General features: G+C 55.9%; 1 protein-coding gene across 10 annotated transcripts; it reads left to right on the forward strand.

Moving 5' to 3' along the window:
- Positions 1-661: 661 nt before the first annotated feature.
- On the forward strand, positions 662-16,572 carry PDLIM7 (PDZ and LIM domain 7). 10 transcript variants are annotated; one of them, XM_077895358.1, is made up of 14 exons: positions 662-776; positions 1,739-1,845; positions 4,905-5,056; positions 5,135-5,165; positions 5,685-5,803; positions 6,195-6,215; positions 6,462-6,598; positions 6,760-6,796; positions 7,718-7,803; positions 7,958-8,195; positions 9,209-9,389; positions 15,740-15,860; positions 15,950-16,065; positions 16,222-16,572. In XM_077895358.1, exons 2-14 carry the CDS (start codon positions 1,750-1,752, stop codon positions 16,306-16,308), a joined length of 1,422 nt encoding a protein of 473 aa, XP_077751484.1. In that variant the 5' UTR covers positions 662-776; positions 1,739-1,749; the 3' UTR covers positions 16,309-16,572. The 10 variants fall into 10 exon arrangements, with proteins under 10 accessions (XP_077751484.1, XP_077751488.1, XP_077751490.1 ...); XM_077895359.1 differs by lacking the exon at positions 662-776 and adding an exon at positions 1,361-1,603; XM_077895355.1 differs by lacking the exons at positions 662-776; positions 1,739-1,845 and adding exons at positions 3,067-3,322; positions 4,380-4,483.
- Positions 16,573-24,647: the final 8,075 nt, after the last annotated feature.

Raw genomic sequence — 24,647 nt, forward strand, 5'->3', positions numbered from 1 at the left:
GCACTGCAGTGCTGCCTTCTCAGGAATAGAGTACTGGGCAACAGACCATTTCAAGAGTGTGGGGTCGTTGCAGGGCTGCCCGGAGTCAGGAAGTGGAAGGGCCCAAAGGTCAGGCTCAGAGCCAAGCCAGGGGCTCCCTGCAACTCTGTCTGCCCCTGCCATTATTTTCTGCCTTCTCTAGAGGGTTCTACAAACCTAGCTTCCAGATTCCCCTGTCCCACCTCAACGGACCCCACCTCGAGACGCTCCACACCCATAAGTCACTCCGATTTAAAAATTCTGGAGCCGCGGATGGCTTGCACCTTATGCCAACCAATGCCTATAGGTCACGATGGACCTGCAAGGCGAGTATTATTGCCCCATTTTTCCGAGGAGGAAACCAAGATTCAAGATGTCCAGGTCTGTTTGATTTCCAAGGCCGCTTTCTTTCGGCTCTGCCAGAGGAGGCGCAAGCGGCTGGGCGAGCTGCTCGCGGACTCCCAAACTAGGCGAGCCGCAGCCCAGACCCCGCCCCACCAGGGGTCCCGCCCCGGCCTTCCAGCTCGAGGCAGAACGGGACTCGGTGATTGGGCGGGGCGGGAGGGTTGGGCGGGGCTTCGCCGCCGCAGGAGGCCGGACGCGGGCGGGACTTCGACGGGGCGTGGCCTCTGGCTCCGCCCACTTCCGCGGGCTCAAAGCGGGCGGCGGCCGCGGAGGCGGGGTCAGAGCCCGGCGGCGGATCCCAGCGCGGCTCCTCGGGGCCGGCCACCGAGCGGCGCCTCGGCGGGGCGGAGCAGGTACTGGCGACCGCGCGGGACGTCTCGGGCTAGGCCAGGCCGAGGGCGGGAGCCTGCGAGGGACCACGAAGGGCAGTGGAGTCGAGGCCGCGCTGCGCTTCCTCCCGCGAGCCTGGGCCCCCGCCCCCCCCGCCCCCGCCTTCCTGTGGCGAAGCCCGCCGCGGCACGGGCTGGTTGGCGCCTGCGCTGCTCCCTGCGCCCGGGACTCGGCCAATGCATGGGGCCTGGGGCGGGGGAGGGACGGGGGAAACTGAGTCACGCCGGGATAGTGTTGGGCCTGTGGTGTGGGAGGGGCCGCCCCCACAGGGCTCCTGATTGAATCCCCTCCCTGGCCACGCTCTGGGGTCCTAGACCTCACCGATCTCCACGGGGGCCGCGGCCCCGCCCGGTCGCCCCCAGAGCACAGGAGCCCTCGTCAGCTTGTACCGCCCGGGAGCGGCTAGGACCCGCTCCAGCCGCCTCCCTTCCACCCCTCCCCCTCGCGTCCCGAGCCCCCGAGCGTTCCCTCCGCCGGCTCCGCACAGTGTCAGCTTACACGCCTTATATAGTCCGAGCGGGCCTCAGCGCGGCCTGCCTGTCGAGACCCGGGGGCGGGGGAGAGGGCCGCCGGCCGACTCACGCGCTGTCTCACCCGCTGTCTGTCCGAGGCTTCAGGCTGGCTTTGAGGGGAGACCGTGTCAAATTAGCCCTGCAGCCCATTTCTGAATGCAAAGAACTTCGACTGAATGAGGGGAACCCCTCATCATACCAGTCCCCGGGGAAGACGGGTTGCTCCGACTTTTCCAGAATGAGCTCTGCCAGCCAGAAACCCAGCGACACCTGACAAGGTGCCCACCTACTGATGCCCTGGCTGTGTTCAGCGGCTGCTCGTGCCTGCCTGGCACCGGTCCAAGGCTGGTTTCTAGAGCTGGGCCTGCCTGCACACCCATCATGCTGTTGGCTTACCTTTTATTTCCTCCTAGGGGCAGGCGCCATGGATTCCTTCAAGGTGGTGCTGGAGGGGCCCGCACCTTGGGGCTTTCGGCTGCAGGGGGGCAAGGACTTCAATGTGCCCCTCTCCATCTCCAGGGTGAGCCAATGTTGGGGGAGGACCCCCCCCCCCCGGCAGTCTTTGGGTGCTCAGGTCTCTAGTGGGGGATTGGAGGAGTCTGAGCAGGAGTGAGGCAGGTACAATAGAGCAGGAGATATCTAGGTCCAGAGATGTGCTGGACCTGCCACAAGATTCCCAACTAGGTTTGTATGGGAAGAGGAGCACCCACAGTTCCCCACCACTGCCCCATACTCGATGCCATTCCACAAAGCTCGTGGGGCCACCTCTGAGGCCCTAGGGAGATGCCGATTATGCAGGAGGTGAGCCTGAGGTCTCTGGGAAGTATCTAAGCTGCTTGAAGGAGCAATGCTTGGAGCCAAGCCCCAGCCAGGGCACTCCTGACTGCAGGATCTCACTTCAGTCTCACTGCCGCCTAGGGAATAGCAGTTGTCATCTTGTTTTTCCAGACGAGGGAACTCGGGGCTCAGAGAGGTAGAGGGACCTTTTCAGTGATTCCATGGCAAAACAGGGATTTGAATTCAAGCACTGGGATGGCCTGCAGTTTGGTGGGGAGGGGAGCACTTTCCAGCTTCTGTGAGATTTCTCCATCTTCATCCACTGGTCCTATTCAGGATGCAGTGGCCTCTGACCCAAAGCAGGAGTGTGGGATGGGGCTCTAGGGTTCTAATGTCAGCTCCTGAGGGCCTGCCCTGGTAGGGGCGGAGCTAGGGGCTGGCTCCTCCTTGTGTCAGGGGATTGCCTTATAAGCCCAAGAATGCAGCCCCATGCTGGGATGGCCAACTGGTGAGCAGAGTCCGAGGAGCCGAGAAAGGCTGGCTGTAGGACTCTGAGACTCAATTTCTTCATTGGTGGGTATGAGCAACATAGTAGCCTGAGGGATGGACTTTAAAATGTGGCCTGTTGGGGGCACTCTGGTCCTGAGCACCCTTGTCAGCAGCCCTAGCTGTAGGTGGGGCCACAAGCTGAGCCCAGCCCTGGAATTGGACCTAGGCCCTGGTGGGTGGGTGGGTGGGCGGGTGGGGTGGGTTTTTCTGAGCTGGTCAGCTCCTCCCTCTCCCCTGACCCCAGGAGGGAGGGGCTAGGGCTGGCTGTGGGCCCAGGCCTGGGAGATGAGGTAATGTCTGAGACTTGGGGGTTGGGCTGCTCATTAGAGCCCTCAGGCTGACTCACCCCTACCCCATGCAGCGTCCAACTCTCTGGCTTTCCCCCTCCTTGACTACTCAGGCTGCCTTGCTTCTCTCTCCAGCCCCCCACCCCACACCCAGGGTTTTCTCCTGCTTCTCTCTCTACCTCTCTGACCACTCCTCTATCCTGTCCTCCTCACTCAGGAAAGGAAGTCATCCCCAAATCCCTACCCCTCCCTGGGAGCCAGCTACTCCTGCCCACCCCCCAAGACCTCTACCTCAGGCTTAGCCCACACCTCCCAGGAGCCAGCTTGTGTGGGTAGGGAGTGGCTGGACCAGGTTTCCCTTCTACTGACTCAGCATGACCTTGAGTAAGTCACTTCCTTTCAAGGGTATCACTTCTCTATGCTCGTTATAAGGGGTTGTTGGATTGAACTAAAAGTGAGAAAGATCTATGTCCCAGACCCAGCCAGGGGTTTAGGGAGTTGTCCTAGGTGGGCTGACCTGACTTGGGTTCCAACACTCAGCAGAGGTAGCCTAGTGTAGTGGAGCTTTGAGGTTAGGATCAGACCTAGCCTTGCGTCTTACTGAGCAGCTTGAGGCAAGTTACATAACCTCTCTGTTATTCTTGTGTGCAAAATGCATATAATCTCAGACTCCCATTTCCTGGTTTTTGGAAGATTCAGTATCAGTATGTGACAATACTAGGTGCTGAATAAATGTAAGGTGCTCTTATCATTTAGCAAAGAAGGAGGCACCCAGCTGGTTTGCCCTTCTAACCTCCCAGGCATGAAATAGAGCCAGCTCTCCCTTCTTGCCCTAGTGCTGTCAGTCTCTGCATCTGGTCTCTCTGCCTTCTGGAGGTCTCTCTAGAACCTCCTATCTCCCCTCTCCCAGCCTCAGCTCAGTCTGTAAGCCTGAGGAGCCTCCTGAGGTCATGGACATGACAGTACCTTGCAGTCCTACCCCCCAACCTACAAAATGTGAATTTGCCTTCCAGCACTTCCCCATAGAAGTCTACTTAATGCCAGGCCCCTTGCCAGATGCCGAGGCAGCTCTGTGGGCTTAGACCCATGAACAGCTGCACCACCTCTTTCTAGATTGCTGCCTCTGGACTAGAGGGCTGAGAGCGCCCAGTGGGGTTGTCAAGGTTAGCTCTATCAGGGGTCTGGGAAATACCCCACTGGGACTTTCAAAGGGCTGGTGGCCCCTCCTAACTTCAAGGCCAAGTCCTGGTTCTTTCATGACAATCTCACTTCATGCTGGTGGTGACCATTACTGCCAGCCCTATTACCCCTCATTTGCCACAGGAAGCAGGGATTCCCAAGGCAGAGCCCAAAAGACCGGGGGAGAGGGTGATGTGGCAATTGAAGGCTTCGGGGTGACACTCATTGACAGCCCCAGCTGACACCATGGGTCCTCTTCAAGTGCTTCACAGGGTCCCTGGAGATGACAGGGGTCTATTCCTGGCTCTCAGAGGGTCCTGGCAGAACCCTGCAGATGGCCACAGGACAGGGTGCTGGGAGTATGAGGTGAGAGCACCTAGCAGTATCATGGAGGAACTCGCCATTTACACAAGCCAGAGGATGGGTGAAACAGCTTGGGCAGGAGGCCAGCAGGGGGCTCAGAGGCTGTGGTTGGAGCTGAGCAGCTTGGGGCCCAACCTGAAGGTGGCTGCTTGGTGATGTCACAGCATTTTCTGCACTGTAGGGAGGAGGGTCATGGGAGGTGAACAAATGACTAAACAAACGGGGAGATTGGGGTATTTGTGAAGTTCAGGTAAACCCCACCCCTCCCGGATTGTTTGAGTATTCAGCAGCTGCCCAGAGATAATGTTGAATGAAGAGGCCTCCAGGTTCTAGAAGTGGAGCAGTTTAAGCAGGGTTGACTAATGTTGGCCTCAGTTTGGTCTGCAGAGGCTTGGGGTCCCTGTGACCTTCTATCTGTCTGCAGCTCACTCCTGGAGGCAAAGCTGCACAGGCCGGTGTGGCTGTGGGTGACTGGGTGCTGAGCATAGATGGCGAGAATGCGGGGGGCCTGACGCACATTGAAGCCCAGAACAAGATTCGTGCCTGCGGGGAGCACCTGAGCCTAGGTCTCAGCAGGTACAAGGGCGCCAGCCTGCTTGGCGGGTGGGGGCACCCTGAGGCCTGGCCCACTGTTAACCTCTTCCCCTTCTCCAGGGCCCAGCCAGCCCAGAGCAAACTGCAGAAGGTAGGCTGGGGACATCTGAGCAGTCCATTTGGGCGGTGGGAAGGGTGGGATTGGACTGCTGGACTGACTAGGCCTCCCCCGGAGCAAGGAGCCTTGATACCCCTATCCCTGGCCGGAAGTAGAGGGTGGAGGCCAGAGCTGGGAGAGTCTGGGAAACTGGGGGTTGGGCTGGGCTCTGCCGCACGGTCTGGGCACCACGCATGTCTGCCTGTCTGTCTGCTGCCTTCCGCTGGCCTGTGCTACAAGCCTCACTCATCTTGCCCCAGTTAGTCTGCCTTATGGCCCGTGTGGGCTGAGATCATCCCTCCCAAATGGGCCCCTTGAAACCTGAGTCCTCCCTCCCCCATTCCTCCAGCCAGATGTGTGGGTGTGGGGGTTGGAGCACCGCTGTCCTTCCCACGCGTGGGGGGGGATCCCCCTTGGGCCCAGAGTTCCCTTCGCACCCCCCCAAACCCCCCGGCCCCCCGCCCGCCCCCATGTCCCCCCTCCCCCGCCCTGCCCGGCTCTGTCTCCGCCCAGGCCCTGGCCCCCACCGCAGACCCCCCGCGGTACACCTTTGCACCCAGCGCCTCCCTCAACAAGACAGCCCGGCCCTTTGGGGTACCCCTGCCAGCTGACAACGCCCTGCAGCAGAATGGGTACGTCGGTCCTGCCCACCCACGCCCATGCCGCGTGCGCGACACCCCCCCCACCCCCGCTGCCCCGCCCCCGCCCCCGCTCCCGCTGCCCACTGCTGCTCAGTCTGCATTGTGCCCCAGCCTGGCTGGAACCCTGCGGCAGCGACCCCGGGGTGGGGCTGCAGGCACTGGACCCCTCTGAGGGTGTGGCTCCTGGGCAGGCGCAGCCTTCCTGGGTGCTCCGAGCCAGGCAGCGCCCCCCAACTGGTGGCCTAGGTTTGGGGTGTGGTGTCATGTAACTGAGCCCCACTCAGTGCAGCCTTGCCCCTGGCTACTCTGACCCCTTACCGTTTTTCTTCCTGTGTCTGTCCCTTTGTCCCTTTATCTGTCCATCTGTCTATTTCCTTCACAGGTGCAGACCCCTGACAAGTCAGTGAGCCCCCTCTGCCTGTCCTTCTCTTCTTTCTTTTTGGCATTCTGGGCGGTGGTCCCTCCCCACCTTAGCCACCCTCATTTCCTCTCATTTAGCTCCCTCACCCCCCCCACCCCACCCTCCTCCCAGCCCTGGCCTTGCCCTCCCCCACTCTCCCAGCACCATAACCCACATGCACCAATCTGGGGAGGGGCTGCCCCCACTGCCCACTCCTGCGTGAGGTTCTGAGCCACACCCTCCCCACAGACAGCCGCTCCGGCCGCTGGTCCCAGATGCCAGCAAGCAGCGGCTGATGGAGGACACAGAGGACTGGCGGCCTCGGCCCGGGACAAGCCAGTCCCGTTCCTTCCGCATCCTTGCCCACCTCACGGGCACCGAGTTCAGTAAGTGCCAGCCCAGGGCAGGGCAGACTCTCCTGCTGGCCCCTGGCCTGGGCCTAGGCTCAGCTGGAGCCTGCTCTGGTGCCCTGTGACCTTCTGCCAGGGCTCAGGGCTGGGGTGGCCCTCTGTCTTCTCTCGGTCAATGCCTGCCTCTGCTCTCTCAGTGCAAGACCCGGATGAGGAACACCTGAAGAAATCAAGGTAAAACGATGGACAATAGCCCTTCTTTCTCACCTCCTGCCTCTCCCATTCCAGCCACTGCCCTGTGTCTGCACCTGAGGGTCCGCCTCCAGGGCTCTCTATTTTCCTCCTTTCCTTCCTTCATCCCTCCCTTCCTCCCTTCAATCTCTCCTTCTACTTCTTCCTCCTTCTTTCTCTGCCCCCCAGGGAAAAGTATGTCCTGGAGCTGCAGAGCCCACGCTACACCCGCCTCCGGGACTGGCACCACCAGCGCTCTGCCCACGTGCTCAACGTGCAGTCATAGCCCGGCCCTCACTGGCCGGCTACCCTCTCTGCCTCTCTCTTTCTGTTCCTCCCACCGGGGCACCCCCTCCCCTGGCCACTGCAGCTTCTGCCTACCTCACCCACTCTTTTCCTGCCCCTGGACTGAGCCTCTTGCTGGCCTAGCAGAGGGCCTGGCTCTGTCTGACACTGCCTCCCCTCCTTGCCCTACAGTATTACTGTCTGCCAGGTCTGTGCTGGCTGAAGCATGGAAATAAACATTCTCAGCCTCGCTTCCTCTGCCTCTGCCTTCTATCTTTGTGGGCTTGATTTGTTTTGGCTCTGGGGGTGTTACATGGTTCAGACCTGGTGTGGGCCATGCCAGTCTGGGTCTCAATGAGGGGTGGTACCTGGCAAAGGGGACCCTGCCATCAGAGCTAGATCTCTGGGATGAGGAAGCCCCAAGAGCTGCCCCAGAAGGGAGCACACTCCCTCCACCTCCCAGCTCTGTACAATAGACCTGCCGGCTGGAACCTGGCTAGGAGACACTACCCTACCCCTACCTACTCCTCTGGGACCTGGAGTCCAGCCCAGCAGCTCTCATGCACCCAAGCATTTCCCATGGGGCCAGCAGGCCCAAGGTTGGGGGGTGGGGCCATGCCAGGAGCTTCAACCATACAGGGCCTTGAACGGCAGATCTTGCAGCCAGGTGCCCAGGACAGAAGCCCCAGCCCCAGCCTCAGCTACACCCCAGGAACCCTGGCCTGGTGAGAGAGAGTGGGCTTGGGCCTGGGGAAGGGTGGGTAGCCTCCAGGGGCATGCAAGTGGGGGAGGCCCCTCCAAGTTCGACCCCTGGCTCGAACCCTTGGCCTTTGGGGTCCCTGGGCACCCCCTTGGAACCACTTTCCTTGGCCTCGGCAGGCCCTACCACCCTCAGCCCCACCAGCCGCCCACCCTGGGCCGTGGATCCTGGATTTGCTGAGCGCTACGCTCCGGACAAGACCAGCACGGTGCTGACCCGGCACAGCCAGCCAGCCACACCCACACCTCTGCAGAACCGCACCTCCATCGTGCAGGCAGCCGCCGGAGGGGGCACGGGAGCAGGCGGTGGCAACAATGGCAAGACTCCTGTGTGCCACCACTGCCACAAGGTCATCCGGTGGGTGGCCTATTCCTTTGCTACTCTGGCCTTTTCCATCCTGAGGCCTGGCCCTGGCATCTTTCTGACCTCTGTGCCCCAGACTCTCTCCCTACTCATCTCAACTGTCACTGTGGGAGGATAAGGATTTAGTTTCCAGTTGCATTTGGGGGCAGGGACCTGGCCTAGGTCCTCAGATTCTGCATCGTTTCCCCCATCCCACCCCACCCCACGTCAGCCTCTATCAGCATTTCCCCTTTGCCTGCTGAAATGGAGGAAGTGCCAACAACACACCCAAGCTGCACCCCTAGAATGGCCACTCTCTGGGCAGGGAAGGGCCTGTTTCCCCCCCCCGCCCCCCGTCCCCGCTCTCCCTCCTGTTCACTTGTTCTCTGCCAACCCTCAGCTCTCAGAGCAGACAGGCCAAAGGCCCCTCCCTCTCTGCACTATTGCCTCGGATCCAGCAGGGTCATACAGTACCCCCAGAGTCAAGTGTACTGGCTCCTAAGAACCTTGCTAGTTCTCAGCTATGGTCCCATGGCTCTTGACTCCTGTCAGCTCTTAGGCTCTGCAAAGAACCCCCTTCTTGAGACACCCTCATTTATGTGGGACCTGCCGGCCCCTCCCCAGGCCAGATGGACTAGGCAGGTGAGATAGGGTGGCACCGGGGTGGGCTCAGTTACCCCCTGGTGTTCAGATCCAATAGGCACTCTGGGCCTCCTGCCCCCAGGGCACCAGTTCCTCTGGTTTGTCTCATTAGGCCCAAGTCAGCAGCCCCCACCAAGTGTGATACTTCTTCTTATTCCAACACTGCCTCTGTCACTCATTTCTTGTCATCGAAGCAGTGCAACTACATCACTGTGTCAACACTCAGGTCACCTCCCAAGCCTATTTCTCCTTTATTTGGAAAATGGGGAGAATGCATTTCCCTTCAAGGCTTCAAAATAGGTGTTCCCTAAACCCACTTGGGCTCTGGCTAGGCCCCCTCCCTCATTTGCCTACATTCACTCTTACTGCCCTCACCTCCCCCTCAGGGGCCGATACCTGGTTGCGCTGGGCCATGCCTACCACCCCGAGGAATTTGTGTGCAGCCAGTGTGGGAAGGTCCTGGAAGAGGGCGGTTTCTTTGAGGAGAAGGGTGCCATCTTCTGCCCACCCTGCTATGATGTGCGCTATGCACCCAGCTGTGCCAAGTGCAAGAAGAAGATCACAGGCGTGAGTGGGGCTGGTGGGTGGGTGGGTGGGAGGGTGAATCTGACTCTGTCAGCATCAAAAGATTACTACAGAGGAACTCAGGCCTTGGGCCTCTCCCCTCTCCTTTGGATCCTTAGCATCTTAATAAACAGGATGCAATATTAGCCTCATTTTATGTTAACCAAGATCCTCCTCACAAATGACTAAAACCCTACTCAGAGGGGCTCCAGCAAACAAGAGTGTCCAAGTGTCCCTGGCTCTCTGAAAGTAGAGTGTTCCTGTGGAAACTTTCACAAGCCAAAATAGCATAAAGTGAAGAAGCAAGTACTGTTAATTCATATGGAAGGAAATCTGAGTGTTCCCAGACCCAAAAAATAATCTCTTATACATTCTTCTGGTACCTGAGGATACATCTTGCTCACAGATGCACAAAGTAAATTGAGAGAAAGCACAGATGCTCACAGACACAGCTTGGAGCTGTGGTGGCCTGGTGCTGAGTGGCCTGATGCTGGGGTGGTGCGGTGCTGGGGTGCTCTGGTGTGGGGTGGCCTGATGCAGGGTGGCCTAGTGCTGGGATGACACAATGCTGGGGTGGCCTGGTGCTGGGGTGGCGCGGTGCTGGGGTACAGAATGTGGCTCCCAGGGCACCTGCTCCGGTAAGGGGCATGTACCACCTCTGTAGTGGCTCACTGCAAGACAAATGCTAAACACTCTTTTTCACTTTTCACCTTTTTTTGGTAAAAGCAAAATTCCTTTTCAGATTTCTTTCAGTTAGTGGGTCTGTCACAAAAGCAAAGTGGTATAATACTCACTTTTGAAAAGTGGGAGGTATATGTGCTTGTTCAAACAGTCAGAAAGCCCATGGGGCACTACCTCCAAGCCCAGGTCATCGTGCAGGTCTTGAAGCCATCAGGACTTTTCTCATCACTTGCCTCTGCTTTTGTCTGTGTTGGCTTCGTTCCCTGCACACTTTTCCTTGGAAGGTGGCAAAGATGGTGCCATGGTGGCTCCAGGGTTACATCTCTCCAGCCTAGCACTACAGAGAGAATAGAAGCACCCCTGTGCCAGCTGGCGCAGTGAGGGTCCCAGTGCTGGTGTTCACTGGAATAGCTTGTGTCACGTGCCCATCTCTAGACCAAGACTAGCCAGGCCTGGGGAGCATCCACCAAAGCAGTGGTCAGGTGGTCCCACCCAAACCACAGACAGAGGGAGGAAGGATTGGTTCCCTGAAATAAAACGTTACCTGAAGAGTGTAGGTCCACCCTGATCACAGTGGCTGTCAGTGGGCTTACATTCATCTACAAGGATAAAACCTCAACAAAACAGGTTATTTACTTCAGTCACAAGCATTCCAGCTCAAGGATGTCCTTAGGCTTTTCCTGCTATTGGCTCCAAAATGCTTAGCGACTTGTAAAGCCTTGTCCCCAAGCCTATTTTATCTTGTTTGCCAGCCCCAGGCCTTATATTCTTGTTGCAGACAGAAAGGAGAGGGAAGAGCCAAATGGCATTATTTTAACAAGGTTTTGTTTTTGACTCTGGAAGAAAAACTGGGAACTTGCATCTTTATCCCAGTGTTTGGCATTGTTATCCTAGGAGCACCTGGACTGCAGGGGAAGTTGGCAAACCCAGTATCTTAGACTTCATCTCCTGTAAGAGAGGAAGGCAAAAAGGAAGGGGGTTGTGACAGGCTTTGAGGAGGCTAACCCACAGGATCTGCCATCTCCAGTGCACGAGAGGACAGGAGATCTGAAAGATAACTCAGCGTTCCTGGAGGGCCTAGGACTATGCAGTGGTGAAGCCAGAAATCCAGACACAAATTTCTTTTTTTTTTTTAAGATTTTATTTATTTATTTATGAGAGAGAGAGAAAGAGAGGCAGAGACACAGGGAAAGGGAGAAACAGGCTCCATGCAGGAAGCCCAATGCAGGACTCGATCCCCGGGTCTCCAGGATCACACCCTGGGCTGGAGGCGGCGCTATACTGCTGAATCACCTGGGCTGCCCCAGACACAAATTTCTGATCAAACTCCTGTTCTTCCCACTAAGGCTGAACACACAGCAGAGCCTGGCCATGTTTTCTGCAGGGCAACCTAGATGCTGATGGGAACCAGGCTTGGGACTTGGGTCAGTATGTCATGAGCAAAGAGGGAAGGGCCATCTTCCTTCCCCCATTCGTTCTCTTATTAAGTGTGGACGGTGTGCCACGTAGTGCCCCATTCTCCAGGACACCTCATGAAGTAACAGGTTTGGGCCCCGCCCCCAGGAGCTCCTAGTGGCGGGGAGGACTCAGAGGGTGCCAGGGGTCAAGGCACAGCCAGAGGAAGCAGGGGCAGAACAGGCAGGGCGAAAAGCTAAAGGGGTTCCTGTCGCCTATGTATGGAAACTGAAGCCCAGAGAGGGGCAGAAACCGCCCAAGGCTGCACAGGATGAGGGCTAAGCTGGTGTGGCCCCAGGACTGTTGACTCCCAGCTTGGGCTCTTCCTGACATTACTGCTTCTCCTATTTCTAGATACAGAGCTGCCAAATGTGGCCAGGGAGCCCTGTGGTAATGTTCATATCAGTAAGGAGAACCTTGACCACGAGCGGTATAAAACTTAAAACACTGGCTGCTTATTTCCCACCTAAGAAAGTGCAGAGGTGGGCATTCTGGGACTAACAGGCAGATCTGGTTTTCTGTATCTTGTTCCTCAGCTATTCTTAGCACAGGCTTACTTAACACTCATAGTCCAACATGACTCTTGAACCTCAACTAAAATTGCCACGTTTCAGCCAGCGGGAAGCCGGAAGGGGATGAAGGGATGGAGGGCCCATGGCAGCTATCTTGAGAAGATGCTGCCACCCAATGCTATGCTTCCATCCCGTTGGCCAGATCTCAGTCACATGACCATACTGAGCTGCAAGAGAGGCTGGGAAAGACCAGCTATTTGGGGCAGCCATGTGCCCGGCAAAGAATGGAGATTCCATCAGTGGATAAGAAGGGGGGAATGGGTATTATCACAGTCTTTGTCATTGTAATGACAGTTTGTGTTGTGGGGCACTTACAGTGTGTGGGTATCCAGCTTCACAGTCCTACTATAGGAAGTCAGTTTGGTTATTCCCAGCTTCCAGGTGAGGGAATTTTGGCCCAGATCACAGTCATTTCCCTGCCAGCCTGGGCCACACCCTATTGGACTGCTCTAAGAGAATGGGCTGGATTCCAGGACCTTTCTTGAGCTGGATGTCCACAAATCAAGGCCATTCTGTTCGAGGACTGCCCTGTGTTACACTGCACTCTTGTCCTGCTGCACCTCTGTCCTGAGTGGACAGTGTTATCACCCAGGCACAGATGAGGAGCCAAGCCTTATAGGGCCTAGCTGGTTCCCAGGTCCTGGAGTAAGCCTTGGATGGCAAACCTCTCCTACCCAGCCCAGGGTAATGTTCCCCAGAGGTCCAGGGGCCCCTAGCTTCCCCTCTTGCAGGGACTCACAGCCTGACAAACTCTAGAAAGCCCTCACCTCATCCTGGGGGTAAGGTAAGGGGGAGAAGCCTTACCTGCCCTGCAAGGAGTGCCGTTCCCTGTCAGCACCCAGAGCTCAGAACTGTGCCTGCCCTGGGAAATCAGCATGGAACATGGGGAGAGAAACATGGAGCAATCAGATAGTTTCAGTGGAGTTGGAAGGAAGCTGCAGAGCGTGAGGGACACATTAAAGGTGACCTACCCTAGTTTGGGGACCATTAGAAACCCCATGTTCTTAAGGCTCACCTCTCACCACTAGCCCCTCTCCAGTGCTCCAGCCATGTGGGCCACTTCATTTGCCACTGTGCTATTTCTCTTCCCACAGGGCCCTTGCACAGTCTGTCCTCTCCTCTAGGAATAATGTTTTAGCACCCTCTATACCTTGTTCCTTCTCATGTGGGTCTCCTATCATTTCCTCAGGAAATGATAGCCATCTTCTCTGATACCTACTCTTTCACCAGGCCAAGTCCCCCACAGTTTGCTCACTAAGCCCCAGTCTTTTGTCCCATCTTTCCCCAGGTGTGAACTCCATGTGCTGGGGCCAGGGCTATTTTGCTTTATATTGTGCTCCACATATAGGAGGCAATCAGTGAATGTTTGAAGGAATGGATGGAAGTGCTGTCTAAGCTGAACTTTATTTTATTTTTTTTCTAAGCTGAACTTTAAAAATGAGTAGGAATTAGCTTAAAGAAGGATCAGGAGAGAGTACTCCAAGCAGAAGGAATAGCTTGTGTCACAAGGTAACACCTGAGAAGGGTGTGAGATGAGGCAGAAGAGGTGAGTGGGGGCTGTGTTAGGAGTTTGGAGCTGAGGCTGATGAGGTCAGCTATGCTGCAGCAAGCTTCCTCTGGGCAAGGGGAGAGAGAAGGGGAACAGGCGGCTGGGGCCTGGGTCAGGGCTGTGGAGATAGGAGAGGCAGATTTAGGAAATAAGGGCATCAAATAAATATTCATAACTGGCTTCCCAGTTCTTCTGAATACCAGCAGAAAGCTGCCTCTCTGCTCACACATACACTGGACCCACCTCTGGACAGCCCAAGTTTTTGCCCAAGCCCCCTGTCCTACCAGCTTGCAGCCAGGTTCCTGTCCCTGGAGCTTTTTTCTACTTCTTGAAAAGAGGCAACATCAGGCAATAGGAAGAGCCAGCTTTGGAGTAGCTGGACTTGAGCATAGAACCCATTTCTGCCATCTGTTGACTATGTGACCTGGTGCAGTTCGCTTTCCCTGGGCCTCGCTAAAGTGATGTCAGTAACTTCCTGGCCAGGGTGATTGTGAGGTGTATGTGAGATATGACATAGATGCAGAGGGCACAGATGGGCCATCTGAGAGCTACATGCTGCCCACGTGTCTTGCTTGGTATACAGTTTCATTTTAAATTAATGGGCAGTATTTGAGAGTCAGATTTCACTTCAACAGCTAGATTTCAACCTGAGCTTTCCAGGCATCGCTCCATGAATTGGTCACCACCATCCCTACAGGCAGAAACAGGTGCTCCCCAACTACACCTTGCCCCATTGAGTCCACTACCTGCCCTCAGCAGGCATAGAGTCTGAGACCCCCAGCCTCAAATCTAGGGCCATCCTTACAACAACCTTCAAGGCTGGGATTAGGTTCCCAGTTCACAAGGGAAGGAACCAAGTGTCAAGAGAGGGTGATGTCATTGGCCAAGTTACCTAGCTAAGAAGCAGAGCCTGGTGGGACCCACAGATCTGGCCCATCCTGAAGCCCCACACTGCCCTCTGCCTGTTCTAGATCTGAATACTGCCGGCCCTGGTTGGCTCAGAGGTCCCCAGGATTGACAGCCCAGGCCCAGGGAGTACACAGAACGCCCCGCCCGCCCCCAGCTTCTGCTTCCTCCCCAGTCCAGTGGAGCAGGTTAATTCCCGAACATTTGTTGATGAGCACCCCTAGGGATAGGCACTGTTGCACTATATCAGCTCCTAGAACAGTCATGTCTCATTCCCTCCTGGACCTTACATTTGAGTAGGAAGAAGGGAAGAGAGGAAGACGATAAGCAATAGATACAATAAGTAAATCACCTGCTGCTGTGTTAGTAAGAGCTGTTAAGCATTGAGAACAGAGTTAAAGGTGTTGGGAATGTGGCATTGGAAGAGCAGATTGGAAGTATTAACTGGTGGTGTCAGAACAGGCCTCATGGAGAGGGGGACATTGAAGTAGAAACTTGAAGGCAGTGAGCAGTGAGACTTGGGACATACCAGGGGTACACAGCCCGGACAGGGGGGACAGCCGGTGTGAAGCCCCAAGAGTGACCTGCTGGGTGCGTCAGCCATGGGCAAGAGGCCACGTAGAGAGAGCAGAGGATACATAGGCCAGAGGGAAATGTAGGGTAGGCAGGGATTCAAGCAGAGGGGAATGTGGATTTGTTCTGGTTGATATCTGTCTGAAGGGGCAGAAGGAGGAGCTCAGAGGTCAGTTTTGTACAGTCACTCAAGCCAGGGATCTCTGAGGCCTACCTCCCACGTGAGGGAGGCAGTGAGAAGTGGTCAGGATTTGGATGCATCATGCAGGCGGACCCAACAGGAGTTCCTGGCAGACTTGTTGTGGCATATGAGATAAAGAGGGGCATCTCAGCTGAGCAAATGGAAGCATGGAGTTGCCATCAACTGAGATAGGAACAGCTGTGAGAGAGGCAGGTTTGGGGTGTAGAGGTTATGAGCTGAGCTTTGGACATGGCAAATCTGAAAGACATGGTGGACATCCATGGGGAGACCTCAGTGCCAGAGATAGAGTAGGAATGGTGATTGTACAGATGTAACATTTACCATGGGAAGGAAGAGGGCCCACGGCCAGCCTTCCTGTGTCCCCAGCTCTGGAGAGGAGGGGCCAAGCTGCCTGGTGACTGTACCATCCTCCTAGGAGATCATGCATGCCCTAAAGATGACCTGGCACGTGCATTGTTTCACCTGTGCGGCCTGCAAGACACCCATTCGGAACAGGGCCTTCTACATGGAAGAAGGGGCACCGTACTGCGAGCGAGGTAGGGGATGGTTGAGGGGGGCACAGGTAAGGGGTAGGGTGTGGGGCAGGCGAGAACCTAGGGCCCCCACTCTTTGCCTCCATCCTCAGACTATGAGAAGATGTTTGGCACGAAATGCCGGGGCTGTGACTTCAAGATCGATGCTGGGGACCGCTTCCTGGAGGCACTGGGCTTCAGCTGGCACGACACTTGCTTTGTGTGTGCGGTGAGTGCCCCCAACCTTGGACTCAGGTCCCACCCCCTCGCCCTGTGTTCCTCACCAGCCTCCCTCCCACTCCCTGCCTCTGGAATTCATGAGAGTTGGGAAAGGGGCTCTACTGCCACCCCCAACCCCACGTGGCTTGACCTTGGCTGTCCTCAGATATGCCAGATCAACCTGGAAGGAAAGACTTTCTACTCTAAGAAGGACAAGCCCCTCTGCAAGAGCCATGCCTTCTCCCATGTGTGAGTCCCTCCTGTCCACTGCTGCCTCATCCAGCCCAGCCAGAGGGAGCTCCAGTTCTGGAGTCATCGGCCCAGATTTCTGGATAGGGCTGGCAAAGGTCACCCCAACCCCAACTCCTGGCCTGAGCCTGGGGTTCCCTGGGCCCTGCCCCATCCCCTTCATTTCCCCGCACTCCCTCCATTTCCTCCCACTCCCTCCACACACTGGTGCTGACCACACCAACCCCTGCTCACATCCACTGCCACAATAAAGCTGTATCCAGCTGTGTCCTGCATGTGCCTCTACCTGTGCGTAGGAGAGGTGGGATTTGAGGCACACAGCAGGGTGGAGGTCAAGATGGTTTTCCCAGGGCTGGCCACCCTGGTCACCCTAGTGATGGGGACTTGGATAGCACATGGTCAGCGGGAGAAGGTAAAGGGAGATCCCCTTTGCTGGGCCCCAGCACCCACACAAGTGGGGGTGCCTGATATGGATTGGCTCGGAGGTACATCTGCAGAGATGGGAAGTGAAAAACAGTGACAGCCAGGGTGAAGGCCCAGAGGCAACAGCCCAATGCCACAGCAGAGCACCCCCCCGCAGAGCACAGCCCCCAGGTTCTGGAAGGCCACAAGTGACCAGTGAAGGAGCTGGACTGTATCTTGTGGGTGGGGTGGGAGTGGCAGGGCACAGAAGAGTATGAAACAGTGAAGCAGCCAGTTCAAATCTGTATTGTAAAAGAGCTCTGAGAGCTGTGAGCAAGGAGGACAGAAGGAGAGGGAGTCGGAGGAAGGGCAGGGGCCACGGAAAGGGAGGAACAGAAAGTGACTTGGCAGAGATGGGACCCGGTGATAAGTCCCAGGGAGCCTAGAGTGGGGGCCTGAAGGATGAGGGGTGAGGAGGGGCATGAAGGCAACTCTGCTCTGCATCTGGAATATACCAGCCATTGCTCACATCATCTCATGCCATCCTCCCAGCTACCCTGTGAGGCATCTACCCTTACTGTAGAGATGGCAGGTTAGGAGACCTAAGTTTTCAGAGCTCCTGAGCCACTAACCAGGCTAGATGCCAGACCTGCAGATGGCCACATGGGCCTGGACTGGCTGGCACTGAGCACCCTTCATCAGCAAGTGCCCCTTGGAAGCTCCCTTCTGCCTGCTGTCTCAAAACTTGGAGGCTCTGGTGGTGGCCCTATCCTTCTCTGGAGCTTCCTGCTGCCCCCTGATGCCCCCACCATCATAGGAGAATTATCATCTCTCTCTCCTCAAGCCTGGACAGGAGAGAGACTGAGGAGAGGGCCCCAACTCGGGCCAGGACAGCGTGGCCTGAGGACCTTTATTTAGCATGTCTGAAGTTGCTGGCCTTCTTTTTTTTTTATTTTTTTTTTATTTTTTTATTTTTTATTTTTTTTAGTTGCTGGCATTCTTAATAGGTCCTTGGGCACGTCCTTCTCAAGGGAAGAGACAGCCTCTCTTGTGTTCTGAGGAACCCCAGAGCATGAGTGCAGAGCTCTCTGTATTCTTTTCATCACATCTTGCCAGAGCCTAGAACAGCACCTGGCACAGAGTGGATGCCCAATGAATGTTTGTGACTGGGTGGGGTGGGACATTTATGTGACAAAGACAGGAAGCAGATGAAGATTCAAGTCCATGTTCACCTCAGATTCAATTCAGGAATGAGTTTGGGACAGGACCAGGGAGGCCACAGATGCTTATAATTGATGCCCAGAGGGATCCCTGGGTGGCGCAGCGGTTTGGCGCCTGCCTTTGGCCCAGGGCGTGATCCTGGAGACCCGGGATCGAATCCCACGTCGGGCTCCCAGTGCATGGAGCCTGCTTCTCCCTCTGCCTATGTCTCTGCCTCTCTCTCTGTGTGTGACTATCATAAATAAAAAATAAAAAATTTTAAAAAAATAATTGATGCCCAGAGAAGAGAGTTGAGGAGCAGGGCCCCAGCAGGTCACAGCAGAGGTAAGCAGGTAAGATGTGGTTTCCTTTCAATGGAGACGTCCCTAGCATATTAAGCACAGTATCTTTCACTTCCACAAAGAAATGTACTCTCTCCCACTTCTCTTGAACTGTGAAGCCCTCTCAGTCCATGCTTGGTTTCCATGGATACAGGTGAGCAAGAGCACACAGGGGAGGAGGGTGAGTGCTGCTGGGAGCAGTCTGAGGGGAGCCTTCTGGGGGCAGCCACTCTCGGCCCCAAGCAAGGACCACCATTCAGGAATGCCCAGCTGTGACAAATCTCACAGTTTACCAACAGCATCCAGAGATGCAGACTTTTATGTAAAATCTGGTTTTTGGACACTGACAATTAAGGTTGATTCTTTCTTCACCTGTTTAAAAAAAAAAAAAAAATGAACGTGGAACAAATTCCACATGAGGACAGCCAGGGAAGAAGTGAGAGGCCAGGAAGCAGCAACATCACAGCAATGAGGGGACAGAGGAAACAAATGACAGCCCCTTGCAGAGCTCAGGGCAGGGGGGTAAGGGCAGAGCAGGAGTGTTTCCAGAAGTGCCAACAGTGTTATCCAGGCAGATAAGGCCAAGGAGTCCCCACCACATTTCCAACAAAGCAATGTTTGCCAGATCAGTGTAGCAGAGAGCTAGGCCAGGGTGAGAGGGACAAGCAGAAGGGCTGGTGAGATGTAGAATGAGAGGAGAGGAGAGTGCAGACAACTCTTTCAAGAGGCTTGGCTATGGTGGGCTAGGAGGAATCCCGACCACTGGCAACCACAGTCAAGTCAGTGGACAGCCCAGATGTGTGGAAGGAGGAAGCTGGGAAAGGTGGCTGAAGAAGGGGAAGTTGGGGGAGAGGGTGGACAGGGAGGGGAAGGTGAGCAGAGAGGTGGAGACCGAATTTCAGGAAAGAGAAGCTAGCCTGGATGGAAATAAACACAAGCAGGGGGCACCTGTTCTTAATGCTTTTCTGTCTGCTCAACCACAGAGCAATAGCTTATGTATAATTTAATCAGAAAACCACTTAGAGAGGTCATTAATGGCCTGTTTCAGACGAGGGGAACTGAGGCTCAGAGAGTGAGAGTGACCCAGCCAGAAGGGCTTGGGGATCAAAGGCTGAGGTACTCCCCAGTGCTCCTCCCAGCTGCCCCCACCACCACCGCCACCAAAGAGCTGCAGGGATCACAGTGTTCCCAAGCTGGGGTGTGAGGCTGTGCGGGTGGAGGCTCTGAGGACTGGGAAATGTCCTTGTGCCAGGCAGGGGAGGCCATTAGCGCCCTTGGAGAATGGTCTCCAACCGGGGTGGCAGAGCCCACGGCGGGGGGGAGGGGGGGATGAGTGGGCAACTGGAGAGGCAGCAGGCAGGGGAGGGGTTCTTGCCGGCTCTGAGCTGTTCGAGCTCATTTGAAGTCAGCGGGGAGAGAGGCGGTGCAGGGCGAGAGACTTCCACGGGAGTACAGAGTACAGAGAACCGATGATCCCGGGGCTGCCTCCTCACCTGCTCAGTGCCAGCTCCCACGTGGCCCCCTCCAGGCAGCCCTGCCAGGGAAGGGAAGCTGTGGGCCAAAGGACTGGGCCCCATGGCGCACAGGGACCAGTGGCCAGGCGGGGATGTTGGAATCCCAACCCTGTGAGTGGAGGATAGGTACCCCTGGCCCCTAACGGGGTGCGGGTTGGGGCTAGGGTTCCAGGGGCCACAGTGGGGCAAGAAGCTTGCTGGGAGTCTGGGAAGAACTCCCAACCCTGGGAGATCGTGTGGGGAGGTCACCAGAGTGGCCAGGGGGGTTGTGGGGGGCAGCGCAGGCACTAAAAGGCCAGTTCAGCTTTCACCCTGTCCTGCTGCTGACAAGAATGACTACTGCTTGGGGATTAGGCAGATTAGGAAGGACTCTTCCAGCTGCCATTCAAACTAGTTTAAGCAAAAGCAAGCATAATTTGTCTCATTTAACCAGGAAGGTTGACAGCAGGAGTCTCTCCGAGCTTACTTTCTCTCCATCTCTCAGCTCTGTTTTCCTCATGCTGGATGGCTGTATTCTCAGGTGGGTCTCCCGTTATTGGCAAAGATGCCCCTCAACCAGCCCCAGGCCCATATCTTGCCAGCTCAGTAGCCCCAGAGGAGCCTTTCTCGGTGGTTCCAATATTCTCAGAGCTGACACCATTGGATTGACTTGGGAGATGCGTGCATCCCTGAAGCAGTCTCTGCATCTGACCACGGCCTGGACTACCCGCTCCTCCCTGGAGCCTGCAGTGGAAAAGCAACCAGAGGAGAGGAACAGAGATACCTAACCTTGGACATCCACAGCACTGGGCACATTTCCTCCCCTCCAAGCCCAGACCCCTGCCCTGACTCCCACTGTAGTCTCCGCAGCTACAGCCTTAAGAATTACTTCTGATGGGGTGCCTGGGTGGCTCAGTCAGTTAAGCATCTGCCTCCAGCTCAGGTCATGATCCCAGGTTCCAGGATCGAGTTCTGTATTGGGCTCCCTGCTCTGAGAGGAGCCTGCTTCTCCCTCTCCCTCTGCTGTTCCCCCTGCTTGTGCTCTCTCTCTAATAAACAAATAAAATAGAAAGAAAGGGATCCCTGGGTGGCGCAGCAGTTTGGCGCCTGCCTTTGGCCCGGGGCGGGATCCTGGAGACCTGGGATCGAATCCCACGTCGGGCTCCCTGCATGGAGCCTGCTTCTCCCTCTGCCTGTGTCTCTGCCTCTCTGTCTCTCTCTGTGTGACTATCATGAATAAATAAATAAAATCTTGAAAAAAAATCGAAAGGAAAAGAGAGAAAGAAAGAAAAGAAGAAAAAGAAAGGAAGAAAGAAAGAAAACAACTACTTCCGACCAAACTCTAGGCAGGGCCACACCCCTGGAAATGAGGGTGCTAGGAGGGGAAACAGGGAGAGCCTGTGGTGTGACGTGACATGGGACAGACCTGGGTTCCCATCCAGACTTTGTCATTCACCAGCTGCACACCTCAAGGCAAGTCATTGCCCCTCCCTGAATCTCTCCCATCTGTAAAACAGTAAAAACAGCCAACACATCAATAGCACCTACTATGTGCGGTTGCCACTTTAAGCACTTTTTATTTTTTAAGATTTTATTTATTCACGAGAGACCGAGAGAGAGAGAGAGAGAGAGAGAGAAAGAGAGAGGCAGAGACACAGGCAGAGGGAGAAGCAGGCTCCATGCAGGGGGCCTGATGCGGGACTGGATCACAGGTCTCCAGGATCACACCCTGGGCTGCAGGCGGCGCTAAACCGCTGCGCCACCAGGGCTGTCCCATTTTAAGCACTTTTTAGATTTTTTTAAAAAGTCTTCAGACAGATCCTATGAGGTAGGCACCGTCATGATCATCCCATCTTATAGTTGAAAATGAGTAAGACAAGAACGGTCTGGCAATGAGTCTAGGGCAACATGGTTGGCAAAGTCTGTGCAGTGACAGCAATGGACAGGAACAGAGCTAATGTGGTCCAGTGGCTGGCTCTGGACCAGGGGCAGATGCCTGGGAGATGCTCTGAGCACTGAAACGATGCTGGGCACTCTTGAAAGTACTTGGTTCAAACTTGGCAGGGGCAGGATCAGGGCAGAGAAAGCTCCACCTGCTGATCCTGAAAAAGTGCTGAGGCTAACATGCCAGTCTTGAAACCTTCCCTGAGAGTTGAGAAACACAGAACAGGAAGATGGGTGTGGGAGGTAGGGAGAGCCAGCCTTCCAGGAGAAGGGAGGGGTTTCTCACCTTCGAAGCCCCCATCCAGTCACATTTTATCCTTATAAATCAGCAAAGAGGAGACTTAAAGAGGAGAAGCCTTTAAGCCAAGGTCATACAGCAAGTGACCAGCTTCTGGATCTGAATCCTCCCTCTTTTTTGTCTCTTCTACTCCAGCGACAGAGAAGCCACTGGACCAGCCTCCCAGTGTGGAAGGGAGCTGGCACTCTAGGGATCGGAGCGATCCAATATGTTAGTGATTTGAAGGGTGATCAGTGCTGGGAGTGGTAGACACGAAAGCCTGGTGGGAGCTCCAAGGAGGCACCGAGATCAACACCCCCGCCCCCGTTGTCCTACCCCCACCCGGCCTCAACTGGCAGGCCTGTGAGTTTGTTTCATGGGTAACAAGTGGCTGAAGAAAGGCAGATTCAGAGAGGGTGATTGGTGATCACCTTCCTCCCACTGGTAAAAGAAAGTGAAGATCATGATGGGGCCACTAAATTTGGCAACTTAAGAGTCACTAGTGACCTCACTAGTTGTCCCTGAAGCAGTGCCAGGGACAACAGAGCAAAAGGAGACAGATTGCAGATTTATTTTTTTTTTTAATTTTTATTTATTTATGATAGAGAGAGAGGCAGAGACATAGGAAGAGGGAGAAACATGCACCGGGAGCCCGATGTGGGATTTGATCCCGGGTCTCCAGGATCGCGCCCTGGGCCAAAGGCAGGCGCTAAACCACTGCGCCACCCAGGGATCCCAGATTGCAGATTTATAATTTAGATTTATAGAGGGCTAAAGGGTAAGAGGACCAAAAGGAGTAGGCTCCAGGGCATGTAAGCAGGGAACCCTCTTTCTCCCCTGAAAATAGAGAAAACGGGGCATGGGACATATGAGGACTCTGTGCTATCTTTGTAATTTCTCTGTAAATTTAAAACTGTTCTAAAATTAAAAGTTTATTTAAAAATATAGATGGCAAAGAGGTGAGAGTAGAGTGGCTGGAGACAGTTTGTAGGTGGCTGAGGGGAAGAAGGAATTTGAGGAAGGGAGAGCATGCTCATTGGACTTCTGTTTTTTGGATGTGAAATTGAGTGAGCAGGAGGCTGGGGAGGAGGAGGTGGTGGGGAATTCTGAGCTGGGACACATCAAAGAAAGTAAGAGGGGAATGAGGCCAGAGATGCCTCTACCTACTCCTCCCAAGTACCCCTCAGCCCTAGGGTGGTCTTCTCTCTCCCCAGAATCCCACTGACTCTGCCCAGGGCCTTGCTCCAAGTGGCAGCTGTGGAGAAATTACCAGGGTCAGGGGTCCATGGCATAGTAGGTGCAGAGTACCCGAGGGAGGTGTCTGTGAAATTTAAGGGGTTTGAAGAGGTTATTCCTACTTGAAAGCACTGGGACTCACTGCTAATCAATGCACACTGCTCTCCTCCTCTTGGTGTAACTGATTACCCATCTCAGAACTCAGAGGCCCAACTGGGGGCCACCTCCTTTTCCATCTCCCAGACTGGACCAAGTAAAGCTTGCTTGATTCTGTCACCTCCCCCAAGAAGATGGGGGTGGGAGGCTGTGTAGGAGGTGGAAAAGGCTTCTTCAAGCTGGGGAGAGTTTCAGGGTCCCACCTCAGCAAGGAGTGGCGATGTTCCATGAGGCCCTGGCAGTGGTGCCCACTCCCTTGTAGGGGACTTCTGTACTTGGAACCCTGCCCTGGGAGTCTGGGGTTAGATGCTGCTTCTGGAACTGTACTTGGGATTCCTCTGTGAGGCCTGAGGCTTGGGAGAGAAGGCAAAGGAATTGGAGGCTGGACCCATCAGAGACAGCCCTTGGGGGCAGCCAGGAACTGAGAGAGTGCTCTGGAGAGAGGTGGGTCAGGGATGGGAAAGAAGTTGGGAATCCTGGAGTACTGAGCTAAGTTGGGGCTGAGCACAATCAAGGAGGCAGGGATGGAGGGGTGTGGTTGGGAACTGGGATCCCAACGGGAATAAGGTAGGCTGGACTGACGAGGGTGCTGCTAGCGAAGGTGGTTATTGTGAATGTGTGGAGGTGCGCACTGAGGGCGTGGTTGGGAAGTAGGCTGGGAAAGAAATGGGTTGGATGTGGGGTAGGGACACAGATGGCAGTGAATAGTGATGGGGGTGGCCTAGGAGTGGACCTTTCAGAGGTGGGTATGGGCTGCATACGGGCCAAGGTGGCTGGTCCGGTTGGGCTGGGGTTGAGGGTTGGAATGGAGATGGGTTCAACCTGGTTTGGGATGGCAGGGGGATGGGGCTAAGGCTGGGACGGAGAGAAATTAAGCACGGGGTAGAGCTGTGCCAACCGGAGCGAAGTGGATTTGGGCCTGGGACTAGGAGCTGGAAAGGAGAGGGGGGAAGCCGGGCCTGGGTGGTGGCCGCAGACGGGAACCCCGCGAGGTGGTGCCGCTGCTGGGTATGGGGCTGGGGGAAAGGGTGAGCGCCCACGCTGCGGACACCGTGCGCGAGGCTGGGGACGCGGGCGAGACGCGGCCGGGGTGCGGGAGCGCAGAGCGCGGGCGGGCGCGGGGCGCGGGGCGGGGGGCGCCCGGGGCAGGCCGGGAAGGGGGGCGGCCTCCCCCTGGGCCCGCCGGGCGGCGCTAGGACCGGGCGCGCGGAGGGAGCGAGCCGGGCGGAGCCTGCGCCCCCCGCCCCCCGCCGGCCGCTCCCCTCCCCCGGCCGCGGCTCGCTGGGCTCGCGGC

The sequence above is a fragment of the Canis aureus genome, chromosome 4, assembly GCF_053574225.1.
Source record: "Canis aureus isolate CA01 chromosome 4, VMU_Caureus_v.1.0, whole genome shotgun sequence".
In the NCBI taxonomy this organism is placed as follows: domain Eukaryota; kingdom Metazoa; phylum Chordata; class Mammalia; order Carnivora; family Canidae; genus Canis; species Canis aureus.